This window comes from Oreochromis aureus, linkage group 8, assembly GCF_013358895.1.
Source record: "Oreochromis aureus strain Israel breed Guangdong linkage group 8, ZZ_aureus, whole genome shotgun sequence".
Taxonomy (NCBI): domain Eukaryota; kingdom Metazoa; phylum Chordata; class Actinopteri; order Cichliformes; family Cichlidae; genus Oreochromis; species Oreochromis aureus.
Window position 1 is genome coordinate 30,839,441 of NC_052949.1, and position 25,265 is coordinate 30,864,705.

Consider the following 25,265-nt stretch of genomic DNA (forward strand, 5'->3'; position numbering starts at 1 on the left):
CGTCACCGCTCCTCATTAGCTTGGTAGTGTCCACACATTTATTTAATTCAGCTTCTCAATCTTGTAGCTGTTGTATACAGGGTTTGGCTCATTAGTTGTTAGTATAGGTCTTCATCTTAACAAAGTCTCATCTAAGATGACAGGTTTACAAGCAGGTCAAGTGTCTCTATGCACCTGATTAGTGTAGTTATTTCCTTATTTTCTTTATATATCATTGTACTGAGTTTGAGCAAACCTTAAGCTTGATTTAGACTACTTTTAACAATCTTCCACCTCACATCATAACTGACTGAGGTGCCTCTTCCTATTAATAGTATGTCATTATTAATGTTATCATTGTATTGTTTTTCCTTTTTTATAACAGCAATAGTATATACACTACTTCACTACTTTACTACTAATATACAATAGTATATTAGTTTATATTTTATTATATTATGTATCCATCACGGGTCTGTGTGAATCTGCAGCTGCACACCTTCCCAAGCTCGAGACATTTCCTTTTCCTTGGCTGAACAATGACACAGCCTCAATATGCCTTATGCATCTCTCTTTTTTATTTGATATATTTTCGTGTGAATTATCTGGTTTCACGCATTCTATTCATTCAGCCTGGTTGTCTTCCCAATTTTGTTTCATTGTTAATACCAGTTTACAGGTTGTTAACCTTCCTATTATCTCCTATTATCATGCTTATCACTAGATAAGCTTTGCTTTAATTTAAGTTAACCTTAATTTAACCTTTTGTTTATTCCACTTCATTCTTCTTTCCATTATTGAGAATAGAAATATTTTACTGCTATTATTTGCTGCTATTTTTATAATCATCATTACCATTTCATGTTAATAGTGATGTTGTATTTAGATGCATTCAGATGTTCAAATATATTGGTATCATATTAGTCTTTATTACAGGTCCAGAAAAAACCACTTTAAACTGTTGAGTTGAATCTATAACCCGAAGTGCTTTTGAATTTATAATTTTAATGTTTATGCAGACTGCAGGGTGAAAGAGTAACTCTGTGCTAAAAGAAGACAGGAAGTTATATGTTTTTGAAGTTACATGCTTTTGCAGAAGTGAAACTGAAAGCAGAGTGAGTGCAAGCCAAAGAGCAGGGTGTTTATTATGCATTTATTGCGGATTAAGCCTTAAGTAGTTGTGGTAGATTGAAACAGTTGTTTATATATTTTACATATAAGTCAAGATCAGTACACACAGGATGGCTTTAGCCTGGTTGCCTAAGTTGAGGTCAACTAAGGTGCAGAGAGCAGATGCAAACTCTGCACGCACAGACAGACGTGACATACACATACAGATACATATAGTTAGAGAGGTCATGACACGTCACGCAGTACACAGCATGCATGCGCGCCGCACGTGCGTGTACGCACACACAGATAGACTCATTTAGTAGGTAAGAGTTTATGACTGCAGAGTTGTGCATGAGTGACATTTTGTGCAGAACGTGGACCAGATGTCCCAGAAGATAAGCGACAGCGAAGACAGCTGAGAGGAAGCGCTTGGCGTCGACCCGAAGAAGATGTTCTGTTTTAGACTATGTTAAGAGTCATTGTGGTTTTGGAGTGACGTATGCTTTGTTTAAATCTGCCTAGCAACAGAAAAGGGGGCTGTACTATCTTAACCCTATAAAACCGTTGTTTGAATATGGTAAGGCAGTTCAATACTGATTGGGTTGTTGAACTCACACGTGTTCATTAAAATGCCGTCTAAATTGCACCCGCCCGGATCTGTGCTTATTTTGGATTCCTCTCTCAACATTGAACCCTGACACCATGCTTTAAAATATTACAACTCTTGTGTACTCTTTGTTTTCTTTTTACCTTTCTTTTCAGTATTTATTTCTGCTTGGAGGGTTTCTTATAATTTAGTTAATGCATTTTCCCTCCCACGTGGGACATTTAGTTTTCTTTGGATTTCTCCATCTATATGCACTAATTTGTCCGGCACCTGGACTTTTCTTTTCTAACCACTGCTCGTCAGCAATTAGTTTTGAAGCTTCATTACCCATTTTAATCCTTTTAATTTTAACTACACAACTGCGGCACCTTCTCTGGCACGAGAATCGAGAGAGGTAGTTGACACGGCCTTCTACTTTCAAGCTATTCTTGAAAGCGGTGTCAACACGACCTGTTTCTCTCTTTTCACCAGTACTTGGGTGGCCAACAGCAAACAAAATAGTGGAATAGTTCAGCCTCCTTATTGTGCTGTAAAATCAACTTATTCCACCAACAAAAATAAAACAACAACAATACCTTTTCAACGCGTGCTACGTCTTACGAACCAGGTTTATCTAAAATAGCTTCCAGCCCCTTCCAGGCGAGCGTTTACTTCTAGAAACCCTACTAAAATAGCTTCAAGCCCCTTTTTCAGGCGAGCGTTTACTTTTAGAAATCCCCCTAAAATAGCTTCCAGCCCCTTTTTCAGGCGAGCGTTTACTTTTAGGAATGCTACCAACCCCTCTGGGCGAGCCTAGACCTTTTACGCGAGGTGTCTGAGTGTTAATATTCACCTGGTTGCTGCCGGTCTCTCAGGTTTACCTCATCGACCCCCACCGCTGTGGACCACTTATAAGAACGCCGGCCAGAACCCGAACGTTACGTCTCTGGACTTTATATCCTCTACCTAGAGAGGAGCTGTCGACAGACTTCAGCGCGGGCTTCTCACGACGTCAGGGCTCGATGAGGCTTTCCTGTGGGATCTCACAAAAATGCTGTGTCCCATCCGGCTCGAAGGACCAAGAAATGTCAGGAGTTTTCCTGTATTGCAACTCAGGTCGGAATAAAACGCTCAGACAGGTTTACGTGTACACGGTCGAGGCTCAGGGAGAGACTCGCACTGTGCAATAAAAAGAAAGAGTCTTTATTCAGAGAGCACATACAGGAAGAGAGAAAATAGAACTGCAGGCTTCCTGTGTAACTTCCCCATTTAGGAGTCTGCACAGAGTTGCAGAGTTTAAGCTGAATACTGAAAAGAGCAAACACATTTAGATAATGAAATGTACTTTTAAGCATAACATAATAAAAATCCCAAAATCCTAAAAAATCTCTTATCAGCAGTCCACAGATATAATCAAACAGTATATGAGCGACTTTGGTCTTTGCGATGCATGGCGCTCCCTTCACCCCACCGGTAAGGAATATACTTTTTTCTCACATGTTCATCGCTCCTACTCTCGTCTGGATTATTTTTTGGTCAGCAGCTCACTGACCAAATTTTTAGACCAAGATGGCGGCGCGTGAACAACGCGAGGCTCAGTGTCTCTCCAGAATCTGCTATTTAGCGGTTTTTTATCTACTTTTAACCGGATTATTCATCCAGAATTGCTGTGCGTTGCTGACCTACAGCAGACAAGAGATTCTGGACATCTGGACTCATAACTCCAACAGTTTTATCGCCGATCTCCGACTCATCCCAGAGATCTCCAGAACACCGGAGGCTGCCCACTCTCCCCGGCCGGGCGGAAGTGCACGCAGACGGTGCCGAGAACGTAAACAAAGGCGAGGTAGGCGCGGAGGGCTATGGGCTAAGCTAAAGCTAACACCACATCGGCTGCCTTTACCCAGTATTTTCCTCACCAATGTCCGTTCTCTGGCAAACAAAATGGATGAGATACGGCTCTCCATCACTAACAACAGACGGATTATGGACTCAAATGTCATGTTTTTTCACGAAACATGGTTGAACAACAGCTGCCCGGACAATGCTATCGAGTTAGCAGGACGCCACACACACCGAGCCGACAGGCTAGCAGATGACTCCGGCAAGACCAGAGGTGGAGGTTTGTGCATTTATATTAACAATGCTTGGTGCATGAACTCCACTACTACTGAGAGTCACTGCTCACCTAATGCGGAGTTTTAATGGTCAAATGCAGACCTTACTATCTCCCCAGAGAGCTCACTTCGATCATACTCACTGCAGTATATATCCCCCGACGCTAATGCTAGGTTGGCCATGAAAGAACTTTCTGCAGCCATTAACAAACACCAGAATAAACACCCGAGGCTGCTTTTATTGTTGCTGGCGACTTCAACCACACCAACTTAAAGACAGTCCTCCCAGATTCCACCAACATGTCTCCTGCCACACCAGAGGAGACAAGACTTTTAGACCATGTTTATTCCAACTTGGCTGGAGCCTACAAAGCAACACCCCTCCCCACATTGGACAATCGGACCATCTCTCCTGTTCCTCACACCTAGGTATTCACCACTCATCCAACGTGTGAAACCTGCTGTGAGGACAATTAAAGTGTGGCCAGAGGGGACAGGACGCAGTGCTCCAGGACAGATTTAAAAACACAGACTGGAATATGTTCACCCACACAGACCTGGACCAGTACGCCTCATCTGTACTGGATTACATCTCCAAAACCACAGACAGTGTCACCACCCAGAAAGCGGATCACCATGTACCCCAACCAGAGAAGCCTTGGATGAACCGGGATGTTCGTCTCCTCCTGAAGGCCCGCAACACCGCCTTTAGGTCAGGAGATGCACACGCCTACAGTACAGCCAGGGCTAATCTAAAGAAGGGCATCAAAAAGCCAAACACCATTACAAAAAGAAGGTAGAAGAACACTTCTCCAACTCCAACCCCGACGCATGTGGCAAGGACTCCAGACCATTACAGACTACAGGACCACCAAACCTCCCCCACATCCTCTGATGCCTCCTTCCTCAACGAGCTCAACAACTTTTATGCTCGTTTTGAGCGAGGGAACCCCACAACCACAACCATAACAGACATGACGCCAGACCACCAACCTCTGACTCTCTCCCCACCGATGTAGGAGCAGTGCTGAGCAGGATCAATGTCCACAAGGCTGCAGGTCCTGATGGTATCCCCGGCGTGTTCTCAGAGCGTGTTCTGGGAGCTTGCAGGAGTGCTCACAGACATATTCAACCTGTCCTTGGCCCACGCTGTGGTACCGGCCTGCTTCAAATCCACCTCCATTGTCCCGATACCCAAAAACTCCAACCCAGCTAGCCTCAATGACTACCGCCCAGTAGCCCTCACCCCCATCATCACTAAGTGCTTAGAGCAGCTGGTCTTAGCACACTTCAAATCCTGTCTCCCCCACCCTGGACCCCCACCAATTTGCATACCGCCAGAACAGGAGCACAGAGGATGTAGTCTCCATCGCACTGCACTCTGTCCTCTCACACCTGGACAACAACAACACCTACGCCAGAATGCTGTTTATAGACTTCAGTTCAGCATTCAACACAATCCACCCTCACAACTCATCAGGAAACTGACAGACCTGGGCATCAGTTCCCTCATCTGCAAATGGTTACTGGACTTCCTGACCAACCGCCCCCAACATGTCCGACTGGATAAACGCTGCTCATCAACAATCACAATGAACACCGGTGTACCACAGGGCTGTGTGATGAGCCCTTTCCTCTACTCCCTCTTCACCCACGACTGCAGACCTGCTGATGGTTCCAACACCATCATTAAGTTTGCAGATGACACCACGGTGATTGGCCTCATCAGTGACAACGATGAGGCCGCCTACACAGGAGGAGGTGGATCATCTGGCTGAGTGGTGCGACACAAACAACCTGCTGCTTAACACCGAGAAGACTAAGGAGCTCATCGTGGACTACAGGAGGAATGCTGACCCACATCCACCCATCCACATTAAGGGGATGGCTGTGGAGCGTGTGAGCAGCTTCAAGTTCCTGGGAGTCCACATCTCCGAGGATCTCATCTGGACGACCAACTGCTCCAAGCTGGTCAAGAAGGCTCACCAGCGCCTCTTCTTCTTGAGGACTCTGAGGAAGAACCACCTGTCCTCAGACATCCTGGTGAACTTCTATCGCTGCACCATCGAGAGCATCCTGACCAACTGTATAACAGTCTGGTACGGAACTGCTCCGCCTCGGACGGAAGGCGTTGCAGAGGGTCGTGAAAACTGCCCAGCGCATCGCGGAGCACCACTTCCTGCCATAAAGGACATCTACAGGAAGCGGTGTCTGAAAAGGGCTGGGAAAATCATCAAAGACCGCAGTCACCCATCACATGGACTCTTCACCCTCCTGCCCTCTGGGAGGCGCTACAGGAGCCTCTGGACTAAGACCACCAGGTACCGGAACAGCTTCTTCCCACAGCTGTCAGACTCCTGAACTCTGCCTCCTGACATCTGACCCACGTTAAACTCATGGACTGAACATACACACACCCACAACCACTAGCACTTTACCACTACTGTATAGTTCTGTGTAGATAATCATTCTGTACATACGATAATTTTTAATCCCACAACTGTTTATAACTTACATAGTTCACATTCTGTATAACTGTATATCTCAGATTTCTGTATAGTTTTTATTTCATATTTATATCCTGTTCATATCCTGTACATAGCTTGTACTCACTACAGCCTGTACATACTTATAGTTATAGAATATTCATAACATACTTCACACTGTGTACATTATAACATACCATAATAGACCCATTTCTGTAATATACTTACACATCTCTATTATTGCTAATTTATATTGTAATATATCTATATCACGGCTAAAGCACTTTCTGGATGGATGCAAACTGCATTTCATTGCCCTGTACCTGTGCATGTGCAATGACAATAAAGTTGAATTCTATTCTATTCTATTCTATTCTATTCTATTCACTGCTGAGGGACATTTCAGACACTGAGATTCACCCTATAGCTGTCAGCGATCATGCTCCTGTATCTTTAGCACTAATGCGCAAGAATAATACTTTTCCAAATAAAAACTGGAGATTTAATACATCACTGCTTAAAGATGAAGACTTTATTAAATATTTTAAAAAAGAATGGACTCTATATTTAGACTTTAATGACACTCCCGGAACATCAGCTTCTGTTCTATGGGAAGCAGGGAAAGCTGTGATGAGAGGTAAAATAATTTCTTTCTCATCACATAAAAAGAAAAAAGAAAACAAAAATATTCAGGAATTAGAAAAAACCATCAAATCACTAGAACAAGCCTACGCGTCCCACCAAGATCAGGAAACATTGAACAAAATACGCAAAACAAAACTAGAATTAAATGAGATAATTGATAAAAAAACAAAATTCTTAGTACAAAGACTATGCTTACAAAATTATGAATATAGGAATGAATCCGGTCAATTTCTAGCAAACCAGCTAAAAATAAATAAATAAAAAACAACTATATGTGCTGTTCAAGATTCATCTGGGAACACAATATATGACCCGAAACAAATAAACATTTTCAGGGATTTCTATAAAATGTTGTATTCACCACAAATAAACCCATCTAAAAAGGAAATTGATCAGTTTTTGGACAACATAACTCTCCCAAAATTATTAGACTCTCAAGCAATGGCACTGGATTCGCTACTGACATCAGGTGAACTCCAGGAAGCCCTGATAAGTATGCCCAATAATAAGGCTCCAGGTCCAGACGGCTTTCCTGCAGAATTCTACAAAGAATTCTGGACGATTCTAGCACCAGTTTTTTACAGAACGTTGTTGGAAATCAAAGAAAATGGCAGACTTCCATCAAATATGAATTCTGCAAACATTAATCTCCTGCTAAAACCAGGCAAAGACCCTATATATCCCTCAAGCTATCGTCCAATATCCCTTATAAATGTAGACCTTAAAATAATCTGCAAAGCTCTCTCGAAGAGACTAGAGAAAATAACCCCCCTCTTAATTCATCCTGACCAAACTGGTTTCATAAAAGGTAGGCACTCATCAACAAATACACGTAGATTACTTAATTTGATAGACTACTCATACAGTAAAAACCTTGAAAATACAATATTTTCTTTAGATGCAGAGAAAGCGTTTGACAGAGTTAACTGGAAATTTCTATTTGCAACTTTACACAAATTTGGTTTTGGATCCTCTTTCATTAACTGGTTACAAATATTATATAATTCCCCAGCAGCTTGTGTCAGAACAAATGACCAGACATCCTCCAGCTTCTGTCTTCTGAGGGGCACCAGGCAGGGATACCCACTCTCCCCTTCACTGTTTGCAGTTTTTATTGAACCACTAGCAGCAGCAATTAGACAGAATTCAGTAATTAAGGGCATAAAATGCAAGAACGTGGAACATAAAATCAGCCTTTATGCGGATGATGTGTTACTCATTATTGTGTTATTCTCATATATCATCGTGATGTTGTTTATTCTGTTACTCTCGTTTTCTTCTGCTTGTTTTCTTTTTTCTTTCTCAACAGATGATCCAGGTGATTGATATATGTATTTTTTGTCTGCTTAGTCTGTTGTTTTTTGTTTTTTGCCCTTTATCCCCGTCCTTCTTCTCAGCTGTTTTTCTTTCCCTCTTTCTTTCCCCCCTTTTATTTCCTCAGTCAAGTCTGTCCCGTATTCAGCAAGTGAAAATAAAATAAAATAAACAATAAAAGGTGAATCAAATAGACCATTACGGCAAGGCTGGGATGGTCCATTTGGTAAAGTAAATCCGTTGGGCATCTTTCTTCGCCTTTAGAAAATAATTCTGATGGCAAAAGAGCCAAACGGGACAGGCAAAAAAAAGAAAAAAAGAAAAAAAGTTTATGATCATTAATATGCAAATTGTCATGACCATTGATCAACAGCCACTGATCGATGTCCATGAGTCCCATTCACAGAGAGTTGGGGAATGGCTGCAATCACAGCATTGTAAGATGGTGACAGATGTACCCTTTGGCCCCCTCCTCGATTCAGAGATGGTCTTTCTTTTTTTTTTCTTTTTTTTTGGCAGATCAACCTTTGTTTTTATTTTGATCAGCAGTGGTTTTCGCCATAGAACCCTCCTATGAATGCCATTTCTTGCCAATTCTTCTATGACATCCCAGATGACTCATTGATGCACTCTTTGAGTAATCTTGGTAGGCTGGCCTGTCCTGGGAAGGTTCACCAATGTTCCAAGATGTTTACATTAAAAAGCCTTAGAATTGGAAAATTAACCCATATGCAGAATGACAGTCCCAGGTGGGGTTTTTTTTTTTGCCTGTCCCGTTTGGCTCTTTTGCCATCAGAATTATTGTCTAAAGGCGAAGAAAGATGCCCAATGGATTTACTTTACCAAATGGACCATCCCAGCCTTGCCATATTGGTCTATTTGATTCACCTTTTATTGTTTATTTTATTTTATTTTCACTTGCTAAATACGGGACAGACTTGACTGAGGAAATAAAAGGGGGGAAAGAAAGAGGGAAAGAAAAACAGCGGGGAAGATGGGCGGGGATAAAGGGCAAAAAACAAAAACCAACAAAATAAGCAGACAAAAAATACATATATCAATCACCTGGATCACCTGTTGAGAAAGAAAAAAGAAAACAAGCAGAAGAAAACGAGAGTAATAGAATCAACAACATCACGATGATCTATGAGAATATAACAGTAAATACTAAATATTAAACATTATTGTGCAGCACGTAAGATCGACAGCGCACAGTGTGCTTTGAGGTAGGAGCCAAAAAGGGTGTAGTTTGTGTGTGTGAGCACCCGTGTGTACACCTGTGAGCATGGACGCGCTGGTATTTAAAAGGTTCCTTCATGTAATGATCTGCTAGAGGGGACATCCAGAGGCCCTCAGAGCACAAGAGACCAAGGAAGACCAACAGAGGGGCAGCCGCGCCACTATCCCAGAAAGAGCTGAGGAGAGTCCCAGATGAGGGGTCACTCAGCAGCCGCGGAGCAGAAGCCAGGGGGGGGTTGCAGTGACGTGCCCGTGACCTCCGCCGGCAGCCAGCTGTGCCAGAGTGCCCGAGCCCCAGGCCGAGAGGCCGAGGCACCACCCAGTGGCCCGAGCGAGCCCCAGGCTCCAGGCCCCGATAAGCAGACACCAAGGAGTGAGCCGGTGTGTACCTGGACGCCCATCTCCGGACACAAAGAACCACCAACGCACCGATGTCTGAGGGCGTCCGCCACCGGCAGGGGAAGTGGTGGGGGGAGATAGGCCTCCAAACCTTGGAGGGCCTGAGATGTCCCCAGAGAGGTGGCGTCTGATACCCAACCTGACATATAGACACAGACAAACAGGCACACACAGATACAAATATCCATTCCCACCCTCATGCTCTCATATGCAATTACTCAACACTCACCCAACGTGGAGACAGACATAAATAGACACTGTACACACAATCACACTCCCCAAGCGTGCTCTAAACCCCAGGTCTAGGTACCCTTGCCCCTGGAGGGGGAAACTGCACCCAGACCCAGGTAGTGTTACCCTTTTCCCTGCGGTGGGGAGAAGCAGACCGCCCCGACTCCGCAGCAGCAGGGAGGCCCCACAATCCAGACCCCAATCGGACGGCCAACTCCTCCTCCAGCCCCCCCCGCTCCAACAGGCCGCAGAGAACGGGGGTGTGTGAAGACTCCAAACCTCCCTCCGCCCGCTCATATGTAGTGTTGATGCATGTGTGTTCTAAGGTGCATTTAAAACCCAGGAGGGCAGGGAGCTACCTGCCAGAGAGCAGCAGGTAAGCGCATAGCCCCTCCTGATAGCAATGTATACGTGTATTTAAAATTGAGAGGTGGGCAACGACGCCAGGGGTGAGGTTGTAAACCCTGATGGTCTTTTGGATTCCGTGTAGCGTGCCCACCCCCAAGATCCTATATGTATGTGTTATGAGAGTGTGAGTAATGTGAATGTCTAAGTTGTGAGATAAAATTGAGGCACAGGCAGCCAGAAAGGGAAAGGGGGGGGGGGATGCCATGGTCTTTCCCTCCTTGACCCTGCCCTCAAACCAGCATTCCTCCCTGTCCAGGATGTGTACATCCTCATCCTTGAAAGAGTGTCCACTGGCCTGTAGGTGTAAATAGACTGCAGAGTCCTGGCCTGACGAGGTGGCTCTGCTGGTGTTGTGTCATCCTCTTAGCCAGAGGTTGTTTGGTTTCCCCGATGTATAAATCCTGGCACTTAACAGCGTACACTATGTTACTCTGTTTGTGTCGGGGGACCCGATTCTTGGGGTGGACAGATTTTTGGCGCAGCGTGTTTTGGGGTTTAAAGGCCACAGAGACCTGGTGTTTAGAAAAAATGCGTCTCAGCTGTTCCGATACTCCTGACACATATGGGATACATTTATAAGATTGGGAAACCTGCAGTCAGCTGAGACTGAAGAAGTCACTTGGATGAAGTGACAAAATGTTTCTCCCACTGAAAACGTCCAGATGAATAGAATCAACCTTTGGAGATTCTTTTGTAATGTCTCAATTACCACAATGCACTTTTTATTGGAAGCACACATCACTGAATCCAGTCAAGCCATTTTAAAATCCTTTCATTTATTTTTAAGGCTGTTTTCAGACCTCGTAGTGCATTTAAATCAAACTCGTTTGTTTTCCCTCTCGGTGCAGTTCATTTGTGCAGGTCTGAACACAGTGGTGTGGACCACGGTCTGTACGGGACAGCAGCTAGCAGCAATATCAAAGTAAATTCTGTGTTCTCCAACAGCTCTCCCAAGTTTACAAAGTCATCAGCTGATTCGGACCAGACTAAACTAACTACAAATCTCTTATGCTCATTTAATCTGCCTAAACTGCTGCATCTGATTCTCTCTGCTCAGCAGACCAGATGCTTCTAGCTGTTCCAAACATGCCGTGCACACTCAGAGGTGATGGAGCCTTCTCAGTTGGGGCTCCAAGTATGTGGAACAATTAGCAGTTATTTTGCAGGCTCGCTCACTTCCTGTTTTTAAATTTCAACCCCGTGTATGATGTTTTAAGTTTTTAAGTCAGTCGTTACGTCCTACTTTATTGTTTCACTTCACTGCGTCTTTTACCCTTTGGCCTGTTTGTCCTTTATGTTTGCTTTTACTGAACAGCACTTTGCTCATCCCTGATGTTTTTTTTATAAATAAAGGGGGATGTGTGGTATATAGAACTGTGGTCAGAGGTTTACACCCACTCATCACACACATGCATGTTAGAGTAATTTATTTTGCATTTATTCATTTTTTTCCTATCAGGTTTCACCCTTTCAAAACATGGACCCAGGACCTCAGGGGCTGTGCTGTCATATCAGTCACAGGTCCTTTGGGGCTTTTATGTCTCTAAGGATCAGACTTATGCCCACAAACTCAATCACTTTGTCATCTGGGGAGACTACAGTAACACCCATGTGAAAGCAAGAATTAAAGGTCTCCCACTACACTGTTGTATTAATATTACGTTTACCTGTCGACATTTTTGATCTTTGCATAAAAAGAAGCAACAGCAGAAAAGAGAAACCACAAATTGCACAAATATTTGTAAAAAAAAATGACAGTGAATGCAGTTTAATGGTTTGGGAACATAAATGTTAAAGACACAGAGCTCTGTGTCACGGAGGTAACACCATCTCTGTCACGTTTGTTGGTTCTGGACTCAAAAGGCAGAACTCTGAACTGTGCAGTCAAACAAGCGGGTTTATTTACAACACCGGTGATATTTACACACAACGAGGCAGAGAGACAAGGGCTCCAGGGATTCCAGGGGCTGGGGAAAGAGGAACACACGCTCACACTCCACACAGTCCAAATCCAGAATTCACACCGTCCACTCCAACACCGTGATCACTCTCACTGACGTTCGACCGCGAAGGGTCCAGGAAAGGTCCATACAGAGGAGGTGGAGACAGTCGTCAGAGAAACACTCAGGAACACCGGGACTGAACCGGGCTACACTAACACTATGAGTACAACGCTCCAGTGAGGAACACCGCTCCAACCAGACCTTCAGTACGGTCGGTGTTCATGAGCCATGATGAGCCACAGGTGTGTGTGCAGAACACGTGACCAGTGGAAGGAAGGCACCGCCCTGGCAGACCAGAAAAGCACCGCTTCCCAGGACATCCACTGGCAGATCATGACAATCTCATATTGTGTCAGACACACACACACACACACACACACACACACACACACACGAGTGAATTCAAAAACAATACACAGCATAATTCCAGCTTTTGTTCAGCAACATGGACGGCAACTGCAATCATCAGTCAGGGTGTTTGCTGCAGTCTCACAGCATTTGTGTCAATGTGGCCAAAAACCAAAAAAAGTCAGACTTACTAAAGCAACATAACAACACGTGTCTGTAAGCATGAAACTCACGAGGGAAGCTCATTAACCATGGGTTCTGGGTCATGTCTACAGTTCTCCATTCACCAATCATTTCTAATGGTCCAGCTTCACACACACAGACATATTACAGTGAGAGTGCATATTTTAAACATAAATGTGGTTACAATGTATCTGTCCTTTACAATGACAAACTATTCGGACTTCAGAGCCTCAACTTTTGGCTCAAATGACAGAACAAAGTCAGGAAGTACAAGTCATATATTTCCCATCAAAATCTCTCAGATAATGCAACAAATTTTAGTGGAGCATAAGATTACTGAGTACATATTCACAGCTTAAACTGAATTCATAAGGAAAAAGTACTTAAGCATGTAATCTGTCACATGTTGTGTAGTGTGGTGGGGCCCATTTGGTAGCCATGTATACCTACCAGCCTCTGTCCAGGCTGCTGTCCCCACTGCATCTGTTCAGTCTCAGGAGTGCTGCGAACTCACAATTTATGATGCAAACACAAATAATTTATTGTTATTTGGGTAGATGGATACGGAAATGCAGAAAGTGTGAAAATATTTGAGGGTATGAAATAAAAAAGTCGATGTAGCTGGTGTCATCAGAATAAACCTTTTAGAACACACACAGACGCACACAGATGCACGCAGACCCACGCAGACGCACACAGATGCACGCAGACCCACGCAGACGCGCAGACCCACACAGACGCACGCAGACCCACACAGACGCGCAGAGACGCACACAGACCCACAAAGACGCACACAGACAGGTGATTAAAATGGCACCATGTTGTGGTAGCTGTAAAAGAATAATATGCAGTTTCATTACAGCAATAAGAGGAAGTTGAGTTTTCCATCACTAAAGTAACATTTCCACAGAATGCTTAATCTAACTTGTGCTCATCATTACAGTTTTTTTACAGCCGCTAGGACACATTTCTCAATACTTAGGTCACTTTTGCAAAACTCTTCACACAATTCTCCTAACTGACCCTCAGCTTGGCAAAGCAGTTCATTTCACATTCAAAATGCACTAGAACTACCTAAACACTTTATTCAGGTCTCAAATAAACTCATTCTTCCAGAACACTAGCAAAGGTTGACAGCCGACAAACACACTTTGTCACCCACAAAACAATGACCTAAAAAACACTAACAACATGTAGCATTACAGTGTTTTCTTGTGTAAAACAAGGACACATCTCTGTTCATAATTTCAATATATGTTACTGGAATGAATCAGACATCATGCAGAATTCGTTAATATTTGTTTATGTATTCTTATTTTTTTGCACTAAGTAATCCCAAAATACAAGAATTTGTATACACACCATCCACTGATACACATACAATAGTAATGCTAATCTACTCGGTCTTCTCCATTTGGCCACAGGTTCTCATCCACATCACATCTTATGTCATCTAGGGCAATACACCTAGGAAAGAATCTTCTGGCATGCCTGATCCATCCCTGGCAATCTCCTGCTGATATCTCCAGGCATCCAGCATTCATTGCATCCAGGAGGGACATTTGATCATGATGGTCGTAAACCTTCCACCGCCATGAGGAAAAGAATTCCTCTATGGGGTTGAGGAATGGAGAGTAAGGTGGGAGGAAAAGAGACTCCATTCTGGGATGGGCTGCAAACCACTCAGTGACTGCACGGGAGTGATGAAATGCCACATTGTCCCATACAATTATAAATGTTGGCTGATTCCTTCTCTCCGCATCCCTTTCCTCACCTAGCACAACCCTTCCATAGAGATCATGCAGGAACGCAAGGAGCCGTTCAGTGTTGTATGGCCCAATTAGTGGTCTGTGTAACAGCAGTCCATCAGTGGATATTGCTGCGCACATTGTGATGTTGGCACCCCTCTGGCCCGGGACATTCACTGTGGCTCTCTTCCCAATCACATTCCTCCCTCGTCGCCGTGCTTTGGCCAGATTGAAACCTGCCTCATCCACAAAGATGAAAATGTGGTGTGTTTGCCTGCCTTCAATCTCCATGACTCTCTAACATAAATCCACAAGGCAACATAAGCTGTTACAGTAGTAAATTTGTAAAAATTGTCTTTGTGTGTGTTTGGTTTTGTTCAAAAACAGATCTGTATTTTATTGTGATCTTACCTGGACATACTGGTTCCTGAGTTGCTTGACATGTTCAGAGTTCCTCTAAAAGGCACAGTGTGCAACTGTTTCATCTTGACCTGATGTTTTTTCAGGACTCTAGAAATTGTTGTTATGCTTACACTGTGAATATTTCCGAAAGTAACGTTGTCTGCCAAGACTCTGTGTCTAATTTCAGTGAGTTTTATCCCATTGTTTCTGATGACCATATCAACAATGGCAGTTTCCTGCACATCAGTGAACATCCGTCCTCTCCCTCCTGTGTGAGGTAACCGTTGAGTCCTAAGCAGAAATCCAACAACAATTACACAAAAGCTTATTTACGTCTGAAATGTGCAAATGCCCTTGCAGAATACAAGTTACCTGTTGGTTTGCCGGAAAACTCTAACAATAGATGCCACTGTAGAGCGTTGCAGATTTGGCTGCACTCTCTGACCAGCCTCTCTCATCGAGTGACCATGATTTACTACATGATCAATTACAGTAGCTCTGATCTCATCTGCGACTACAGCTCTTGATCTTCCTCTTATTCTTCTTCCACCACGCATACGTATTCCTCGCCCCCTCCCAGCCACTCTTCTTCCTCTTTCAGCTACTTCTCCATTTCTGGCTGGGTCCATGTTTACATCACAAAACAAACCTATTCAGCAGTTGTCTCCTTTTGTAATGAAATTGAAGGAGTAACACCTGTGTAGATGTTCATCTACAATGAGAATCAGCTGTGGCTGGTTAAACTGCATTTTTAGATTTAAAATATGTTTCAATAAAATATTGCTGTTGAATTTTGCTGTCTTATTCAGTTTTGCGTTATGTTATTGTTTTGACCATAAGTTTAACAGTTTTGAAAACAGTATGTAAGTACATGCAAAATGTCCTGTACGTACAAAGATTTTTGGCAGTTGTTGTGTCTGAGTGAGAAAATAATTCATGAAATTTGAGAGATGTAGTCATTGAATGCATTTTGTGCCAAAACAATGATAACTGATCCTCAGTTTAGCCCACATAGACTTCTGTTGTGCTCACTGTGTGAGGAGTTTTGCAAAAGTGACCTAAGTATTGCGAAATGTGTCCTAGCGTCTGTAAAAAACTGTAAATGTTTTTAATGGTCAGATACAGGTGTACAGGTGTACAGGTGTACATGTAACCAGGAAACATTGCAAAATTAATATAATTTTCACAGGAGACATACATTTGATGGAGAAGATGGTGAGGGGTTGAGCGTCTGTCTTCTCAGCATCATTTAAGATAAACGTTCTTTGAAAAAACACAGTTGGTGTTTTCGTTAAATGTCACAGAACATTTTCTGTGTGCACGTTCCAGTATGATAGACAAAATGTGTACTTTGCTTATTTTCACCACCCAGTCCTTTAGCAGCATGTCCCAATCCAATTTTACCACTGCATAAAATAAGTCCTTTTTTTCTTCACTCATTTTCAGCTAAATTGTCCTTGTCTGTTAGTTTGGTTTGAAGTATGCACATTGCCATTGTGCTCCGCCAGCTCAGTGGCATTTCGATACTCTCCCTTCTTTAATGCCCTCTCTATGGAGAAGTACAATGACATCCCAAGGTTTTAACCACAGCTCATCCCATCAAATATTACCCAAGTATGGGAGCAGTCCCTGATCTCTTATCGCAGTCCTGCAGTGGAGCTTCATTTGCCATCTGGTAAACCCCATGGATATACCTAGATCAGCAGGAGGAGTCATTTACACCATGGTGAGATAAGTGCTGCCTGAAAATTGGTGGAATCCAGTCAGACTTGCTGATTATAGCTGACAGCTTTTTGCAACTATAAGGTAATTAGGGAATATTAGGATAAAGCAAAATGATCTGGAAATTACACAAACATTGTGGTGTCTGAAAAAGTCTATCAAAAGGAGAAACAATGCAGGATAAATTAGTTATTAGTAGCAGCATCATCAGGTAGTATGTGCACAGCATGATTTCAGAACAATTACCATGAAATCTCCTGAACTATTGAACAGCAGAAGTACTGTAGTCAGTGTTTAATGAGAACTATGGGCCGGAGAGAAACAAGTGGCAGTTGGCCGTTTTCGCGTGGCAGTGTGGACAGTGAACCCTGTTGGCTTTTCGAAAACGATGACACATTTTAGTCATGTGACCATGTGACCAATTAACTAAGATAGCGGAGAGCATTACACAGCAGCTGTTATGTTTGCTCTCAGTTTTGACAGCCCTATTAAAGATTAATATCAGTCTGTACATGCTCCAGATAGTTTTTCTTCAAATTCTTTAATTCTCACTCGCTTTTGCAACTTTGTACTTTTGTGTTACTCGCAGCAACAACTCCACCTCATTAGTCATTAATCCATGTAAAAAACTCGGTGCTTTTCCTCCACATTTTGCTGCGACGTTTCACAGAGCCAGAAAGTAAATGAGCGGCAGACAGAAATGAGGCAGGCCGAATCTTCTTGCGTTTCACAAATGTGCAGTACTGGAACGTAAGCGCTTTCATCCGTTTCAATGTGGATGCACAACTGTGAAAATGACTGAAAATACTAGTGTGGACTCGGAGTGTTTTCAGACGAAAACACTGTTTTCAAATCTATCTGGGCTAGTGTGGACGTAGCCTAAAACACTCCACTGTCTTATCGGGGTCACGGGGGGCTGGAGTCTCAGCTGTCATAGAGTGAGAGGTGGGGTACACCCTGGACGGATCGCAGTCTGTCGCAGGACTAACACACACACACAGACAGCCATTCAGATTCACCCAGAGTACCTGGAGAGAACCTATGCTAATCCACACAGAAAGGCTAGCCACAGGAAAACCTTCAGTGAGAGACTGAAATTACCCAAATGAGATTACATTCCCGCCTGTGGATATTTTTGGGAATTTCTTTCAGCAATAACCAAGTTTACTGTTTGAGAACACGGGCACCCCAGTTTCAACCTTTGCTTGATGGAGCTGTAACCTGATTTGTGAATGCTAGAGTGAGCTGTGTTCAAGCACTGACTTCTGGAGGATTTCCCGAAACCATGCACCGATTTCTATCATGGACGTCCAGTAACGGTTTTCAGCCTCGTCCTTTGCACACACAGATTTCTCCAGATTCTCTGTCCCCGAATAATTTTTCTTAAAATGCTATATTTTCCATTTTAAGCATTTGATATGTTTTTATGTATAGAATTTGAGTTTATGAGATCTGAAAAATCAACCAATCACTCAGACTCTCTTCTGGCTTTAAAAGGAACCATTTACAGAATTTATTAGACAGACCACCAACTGATCAACAAGGAGGAGAATTAAAAGAAATTATACAACATGATTAATTGCAATTTGTGATAGCTCACTGCTAAGAAAGGATGCACGAGGGGGGTGGGGGCGGGGTGGGGGGGACTTCCCATGACTGATATTCCCATTGATCATAGAGATTTCCATCTAGCCAGCTCATCTGCTACTTTCCTTAAAAGTGGGATGTGGATTAATTTAGTTACCTCTGCAAACTTAGGAGAGACATTGATACCTAAATATTTAATATTTCCAGATTGCAGTGGGGTAGAAGAAGCATGTCACACAAAACTAAAATATGTATGGTTGAAATTAAGATGCCCATGTTATCAAACATAAAACTTTGTTATTGCTGAGAGAAATTCCAAAAAAATATCCACAGATGGCGCTATATAAATAAAATTGAATTGAATTGAATTGAATTGAATCATTTCCTGTCATTCAATGGGACAGTTGGGTAATCTCAGTCTCTCACTGAAGGTTTTCCTGTGGCTAGCCTGCATGTAATATAGGGTGGGTATTGTCCAGCATTGTCCTTATCTTGGACAAATCTGCCTCTCCGATACCAAAGTCAAGTCCAGTTCAGTTTACTGTGTACTCCGAGGTATTTATACTCCTCCACAACGTCCACATCAACCCCCTGAATTAAAACAGGGGTCGAAGGTTTCTTGGTTCCTTATAAAGTCTACAATCACTTCCTTGGTCTTTCCCACATTGAGCTGCAGATGATTCTGCTCTGACCGCTTGACAAAGGAGTCGACCACAGCCTGGTACTCCATCTCATCACCCTCACTGATGCATCCAACCACCGCAGAGTCATCAGAAACTCTCTGTACTGTGGGTGAGGGTGTAGAGGGTGAAGAGGAAAGGGGAGAGGACAGTCCCTTGTGGTGCCCCTATGTTGCTGATCACCTTGTCAGACACACAACGTTGAAGACACACATATTGTGGTCTTCCTGTCAGGTAATCAACAATCCAGGACACCAGAGAAGCATCCATCTGCATCGCTGTCAGCTTATCACCCAGGAGGGTCGGCCTGATGGTGTTGAATGCACTGGAAAAGTAAAAAAAACATGACACTCACAGTGCTTGCCGGCTGGTCCAGATGGACGTAGATGATTGAGAAGGTAAATGATGGTTGATGGTGTCCTCAACTCTACGGTGGCACTAGTAACGAAACTGAAGGGGACTCTGATGTGGCCTGACTATAGGTCGAATCTAATGATGAGTCTTTCCAGGGTCTTCATGACGTGAGAAGTCAGTGCCCCAGGTCTGTAATCCTGGGGGCCACTGGGATGTGGTGTCTTTGATACAGGGACGAGGCGTGATGTCTTCCACAGCACTTGGACCCTCTGCAGACCCAGGCAGAATGATTTCTGAAAGACGCCACAAAACTGGGGGCAGACTTGCCTGAGTGGCAAATGTCAGGACCTTCACAGGAGGCTATGGTGCAAAGTGGAGAGAGATGCAGTGGAGTAGCTGTGGATTGGAGGCTGACTACAGGTAAGTTAATAGGGGGGGTGAGCATTACCTGCAGTGTTGAATCTGCTGAAAAACACATTCAACTCATTAGGTCTGTCCTCACCGCCCCCAGCTGCCCTGCTGTTGGATCGCCTGAATCCAGTGATGGTCTTCATGCCACTCCACACCTCTCATGCTGTTCTGCTGAAGTTTCGACTCTAGCTTTCTCTTATAGGAGTTATTTTTTTTCTCCTTATCTTTCCTCATGTGGTGCATTTTCTATTGTTATACCTCTCTGACCTGTCTTCCCCATGTGATGTTTTTGTGTAATGTATGTATGGTCGGAGGGTAAGATGGCGCCGCCATTGCGTGCAATAGGTCGGCAGCCTTGTGAAATTTCCCTTTGTGGGACTAATAAAGGTATATCATAATTATCCTTTGCCTCACTGATCTTGCCCTTCAATAACACCTGAACCGTTCTCACCTCCTCTCTATTGCCCCCTCTGAAGGCGCTATGATGTCCTTAGTCACCCATAGGTTATTATTTTGGTAACAATGGACAGTCCGAACTGGAACAATGGAGTTGGTGCAGAAGGTTATCTAATCACTGATACACTCAGTAAGCCCACTCATGTCCTCACCGTGAGGCTCATAGAGTGCCTCCCAACCCTGTAGTTCCACCACGGCCTCCTCCGACCATCTCCTAATGCTCACAGGCTCCCTCTTCACAATAGGCACATAACGGGGGGTGAGGTGAATCAGGTTGTGACTTGACCTACCCAGTGGGCGGAGGTAGGAGGAACTGTGTGGGTCCTTCACTTTAGCATGCAGTAGGTCTAAAATTCTCTCCCCCTGGTGGGACAGACCATGTTGGCACTGTTGTGTCCAAGGTGACATTGTTTGTAACCAGGCTATGGCAGAGTGGATAATGTCACATGCACCTGTGGGGTTAGCAGAGGGAGGAACACAGACAACCACCAAGATCACAGGCATACATTTCCTGGGCAAATAAAACAGCCAACAGCGCACGATTCAATGTCCAGACAGCAAATCTGTTCTTTGATTGTTATGTCAGCAGGGTTACACCACCGGTTGTTAACAAGAGCAGCAAGCCTGCCCCGTCCTTTCTACTCACCATTCGCAGTGCTGTCCCTGTCAGCCCGAACAGTGTGGAAGCTTTCCACAGATGCATTGTCGTAGGGAATTTCCTGGTGCATCCCTGACTCTATGAAGCACATCAAGCCACATTCCCAATATTCCCTCTGACTCCAGGCTCCTCAATTTTATTTGATAGTGACCGAACGTTCGCCATTACAACAGACGAGAGACAGCTTGAACCTCCTCCATCCTTTAAGTCTCGCCGCAGGCACCACGATCCCATTCTTCAATGAAAGTAACAGTTCTGCCACAACAAGGAGAATAAAATCTGTGAAACTGAGATGTTTTAGAGAAAACTAATACAGTGAGTTCTGGGAATACTTAACCCAGCTTAATCCATCCCAGTAAGTATAAAAACACTGGACACAAGATACCCTGTCTCATACTTGTTCAGTATTACTCAGGTATACTAAATTACCATCTGATGTGTGTTTGCGTATTTTTGTGTGTGTAATGTTGAATACACACACACACACACACACAAAGAGAAAAGATTTCATCTCCTTTCAAAGTGCTGCTGCAGCTGTGCTGTCTGACATTAGAGGAACATCAGGTTCCAACATCAGCCTTGTGAGTCATGTTTGTGCCACGCGTATGTTTGCTATAAGATATGTTAAAATGTGTTGCTATGGCTAAGCCTTTTCTCTGTTTTTCTGCTTATCTAACAGGGCAGTGAACGCCTCTTCTCTCTGACCATTTGGCCGTACATGGAGACCCCCACTTGGCCAGGTCAGTGTGCCTGTGTGTCTGTTACACTGAGTCAAATGATCTGTATGTTCCAAGATTAGTGAGTTAACTGATACAATCTACTGCACAGCTACCACAGTGTGTGTGTGTGTGTGTGGGGGGGTGCAGCTGGCTGTCTTTGCAAGTGTGTCTGTGTGTGCACAGGGGGAGAATGTGCTGACTGCAGTCCTTTGGTTCTGGGCATGCCCATTAGAAGTGGCTATAAATCGTGAACGCAGTGCTCTCACTGTGTCAGCAGTCCAGCCAATGAATGGATATTAAACGCCACAAAAAAGCCTCTTTAATTCTGCCTGCATCCGCCACGCCACTGCACACTCTTTGCCTCTTTCTCTTTATCTAGCTACCTATCTATCCATCCACCTTTTTTCTTTCTTGTTTTCACTTCTCGACCCCACCCCGCCTCCGTTTTCGGCTATTTTCCCATCCCCTCAGCAACATAAAAAAGAAGTGGGTGCTTCAGCCCTGCCAAGCTTGTTGGTATCTATTATTTAGCAATAGCTTCAACAAAATATTATTTACAGCTAGTTATATTGGCCTTTTTCTCAAAAACATTAGCTTGTACATATTTCCTCTCACTATGTTGTTTATCAGCAGACAGGCGGGTTGTTGAAAGGGAGGAACTTGAGAGTTTGGGTGAAGAATAGCTCTGAAAACATGGAAGAGCAGTTCTTATTTATTCAGAGACATTTGAAATATACTGTAATGTCTTCTTTTTTGCCTGGGATCAAACCCTCGGTCAGGTGAGGTTGTGTTGCAGTGTTTGGGTGATGAACATCCAAACGCTTGTCTGTGATTGTTCGTGAATGTTCGTGAGTGTTGTTGTGCACACTCCTAACTGCTGGCACTAAGCTCTCATTCCTAATGCTAACCGGTATATTCTCTGCAACTTGCTGCTCGGCTCCAAACCTCCATGCTGTTCGATCATAAAAAATGTATTAGTATTTCGATTCAATTTTAGGTTCTGAAGCATGACCCTGGCTGTAGGTGTGGCCATCTGTGCTACTGGCACATCGATATCAATCTAATCGGAGCAGGAAAGATCAATGACAACCAGCTTAGATCAGTGGAAATGTAGAGTCGAGGAGGTTCATCAGCAGCCTCGCTTGTTGCACACACACGCCAGAGTGTTTCAAAATGGCTTCATTATGTGCGGTGACTAAGATTTTTGTGTTTGATAAGAACAAAGAGCAAATGCAAAGGGCTGAAGTGTAGAATGTAGTAAATAAAGCGCTCTGCACCACAATCAAACACGTCCACTTCCTCAATCGTCTCTGTCCCAGTTTGGCCTGGTTCTGCTTCCATCAGTGTTCATCAGCAGGCTTCTGACTGGGCCCAGTCACACTGACACAGCAGCTAACTGGGAAGTTGTGTGTGCCTCAGTGAGATGCGCACACATTTGTTTGATTCTTTTAAATTTCATTGATTTCACCAATTTGTCTATCATCTTCAACATTAGTCTGTTTTGTGTATGGCACCTGCAGAGACACGGTGACAGGTTTTCAGGGACTGATTGTCGACTGTGAAACTGAAAACAGCATAAACTAGAGAACTTATCACTGTGAGTGATATGCTACAGTAAGGCTGTGTCACTAGCTGTGGATGAGATGGCATTCAGGGAACCCTTCAGATTGGTAACAGGAGATTAGACGACCATCTGAGATGTCAATTTTTCTTAAATAAGCAGAAACAACTATTGGACTCCCCCAACTGTGTGGTATGACTCAGTGATCACTTTATACCAGCACCGCACACAACTGTGCAGAACTAGTCATGGCACAGGTGCAGGTCTTGCAGGTCTGCAATCAAACTGCTGCTCCTTTCAAAAGTTTGACACAGTTTCTGTTTTGACCTGTTCTGAGACCAAACATCTCTTTTTTTGTTATGGAACCCAGATTCTATGGTGTATATACTATTGTATTACTATGTAAAGCTTTTGAAATCTGTGTGGTGACGGCTGCTCCTGTGAAGCTTCATCAGACTTTGCTTCTCAAAATGAAACAATTCATCAGAGCTCTTTTACTGCTCAGAGGTTAATGGAAGCTTTGGGGAAAGTAATCTAACCTGCACTGGAATGCTATGTTTTATATTTGTTACATATTTTCTATTAGACAGTGACAGATATGACAGTTCCATAGTACATACTGAAAAATATGCATACCATGATACTGAATGCTTATTTTTAAACATAATGATAATAATAATCTGTAGAATTGTCTCCTTTGGGTGAAGGAGTAGACGTGTGGGCAACGCACACATATAACATTCAGTGAGAACATCGCCAACAACCGTCATCCAACATGGCTGAACAAAACATGATAGCTTAGCACATGAGTCACTGTGGGTAAACCAGCAACCACATTCTACCTGCTGAGTAACTGTAGAGCAGAGCAGCTACTAATTAGACGGTTGGGGGTTCGTTCCCCGGCTGCTCCAGTCTGCATGCCAAATATCTAATATGATGCATCCACTGGAGTGTGAATGTGTGTGAATGTTTAATGGAAAGCTCAGAAAAAAATGCTTGTATGAATGAAATATCTTTTATAAGATCCTTCGAATGTTCAGGTGGAGTAGAGAAGTGCTTTATAAGAACCCGTCAAATACATAATTTGCTCTGGGATTAATAAAGGTTAATAAGGATTCAGTCCATTTACCTCAGGCTGAGGTCAAAGAGTCTGAACAAACTCTACACAGGAAGTAAATGAGGCTGCACCCAGCTCGACACATACAGGGGCCCACAAAATGCCCCAAAAATCAGCCAGAGCTGAGTCAAAGAAAGAGGTTTGAAAAAAGCATACCTTAAAGCTATAATAGAGCTAATAATAATAATATATAGTATTATGATCTGGGCCCGTATCCCTAAAGATTCTGAGAATCCTCTCAGAGAGCTCCTAACTTAACCTAAAAATTCCTTGCCAGGAGTTTTAGCTTAGAAGTGATTCCAGAACATTTTCAGTGAACTCTGAGCAAGGAATGGATGGAAAATCCTATCTTAGTGAGGAGGTGTGGTTGACCCCGTTGCTAGGTATGAGTCATCAATTCAAAAGCCGTGATTGGTTGAGCCTACAAGTTTGATGGAAATGAGCTTTTGGTGAGAATGAGCAAAGGATGTACCCTCAAATCAATAAACATAATTATACACTCTAATCTTATGCTGACTGTAATTGTAAATAATATTTCACATTCAAGAAAATATCTGGAAAATGAATAGTAAGCTGTAGGGGTTAGGGTTAACCCTAACATTAGAATCATTAGAATCTAAAATATGTGAAAACTTAAACTCATTACACCCTGTTCAAATAATGATTCGTGTCTTATTTGCTCATATCAATATCCTAGCTGGCATATTTTGTACTTTCACTCCCATATGGACCCCATTGAAAACAACATGGCCTATCTCAAGGGGCTGTCCCTAATGAAGTAGAAATCACAACGTTACAA

At 43.4% G+C, this 25,265-nt stretch overlaps 1 protein-coding gene across 1 annotated transcript; it reads right to left on the bottom strand.

Moving 5' to 3' along the window:
• Positions 1 to 14,338: 14,338 nt before the first annotated feature.
• On the bottom strand, positions 14,339 to 15,991 carry LOC120441404. Its single transcript, XM_039616241.1, has 3 exons — positions 15,574 to 15,991; positions 15,211 to 15,492; positions 14,339 to 15,096 (listed from the first exon to the last, which is right to left on the bottom strand). The coding sequence occupies exons 1-3, from the start codon at positions 15,828 to 15,830 to the stop codon at positions 14,994 to 14,996; spliced, it is 642 nt and encodes a 213-aa protein (XP_039472175.1). The 5' UTR covers positions 15,831 to 15,991; the 3' UTR covers positions 14,339 to 14,993.
• Positions 15,992 to 25,265: the final 9,274 nt, after the last annotated feature.

Coding starts and splice junctions, on each gene's coding strand:
- LOC120441404 (XM_039616241.1), bottom strand. CDS start 15,830: ATGGACCCAGCCAGAAATGGAGAAGTAGCTGAAAGAGGAAGAAGAGTG. Junction 15,493..15,573: donor GTTTTCCGGCAAACCAACAG/GTAACTTGTATT, acceptor ATTTCTGCTTAG/GACTCAACGGTTACCTCACA. Junction 15,097..15,210: donor TCAGGAACCAGTATGTCCAG/GTAAGATCACAA, acceptor GATTTATGTTAG/AGAGTCATGGAGATTGAAGG.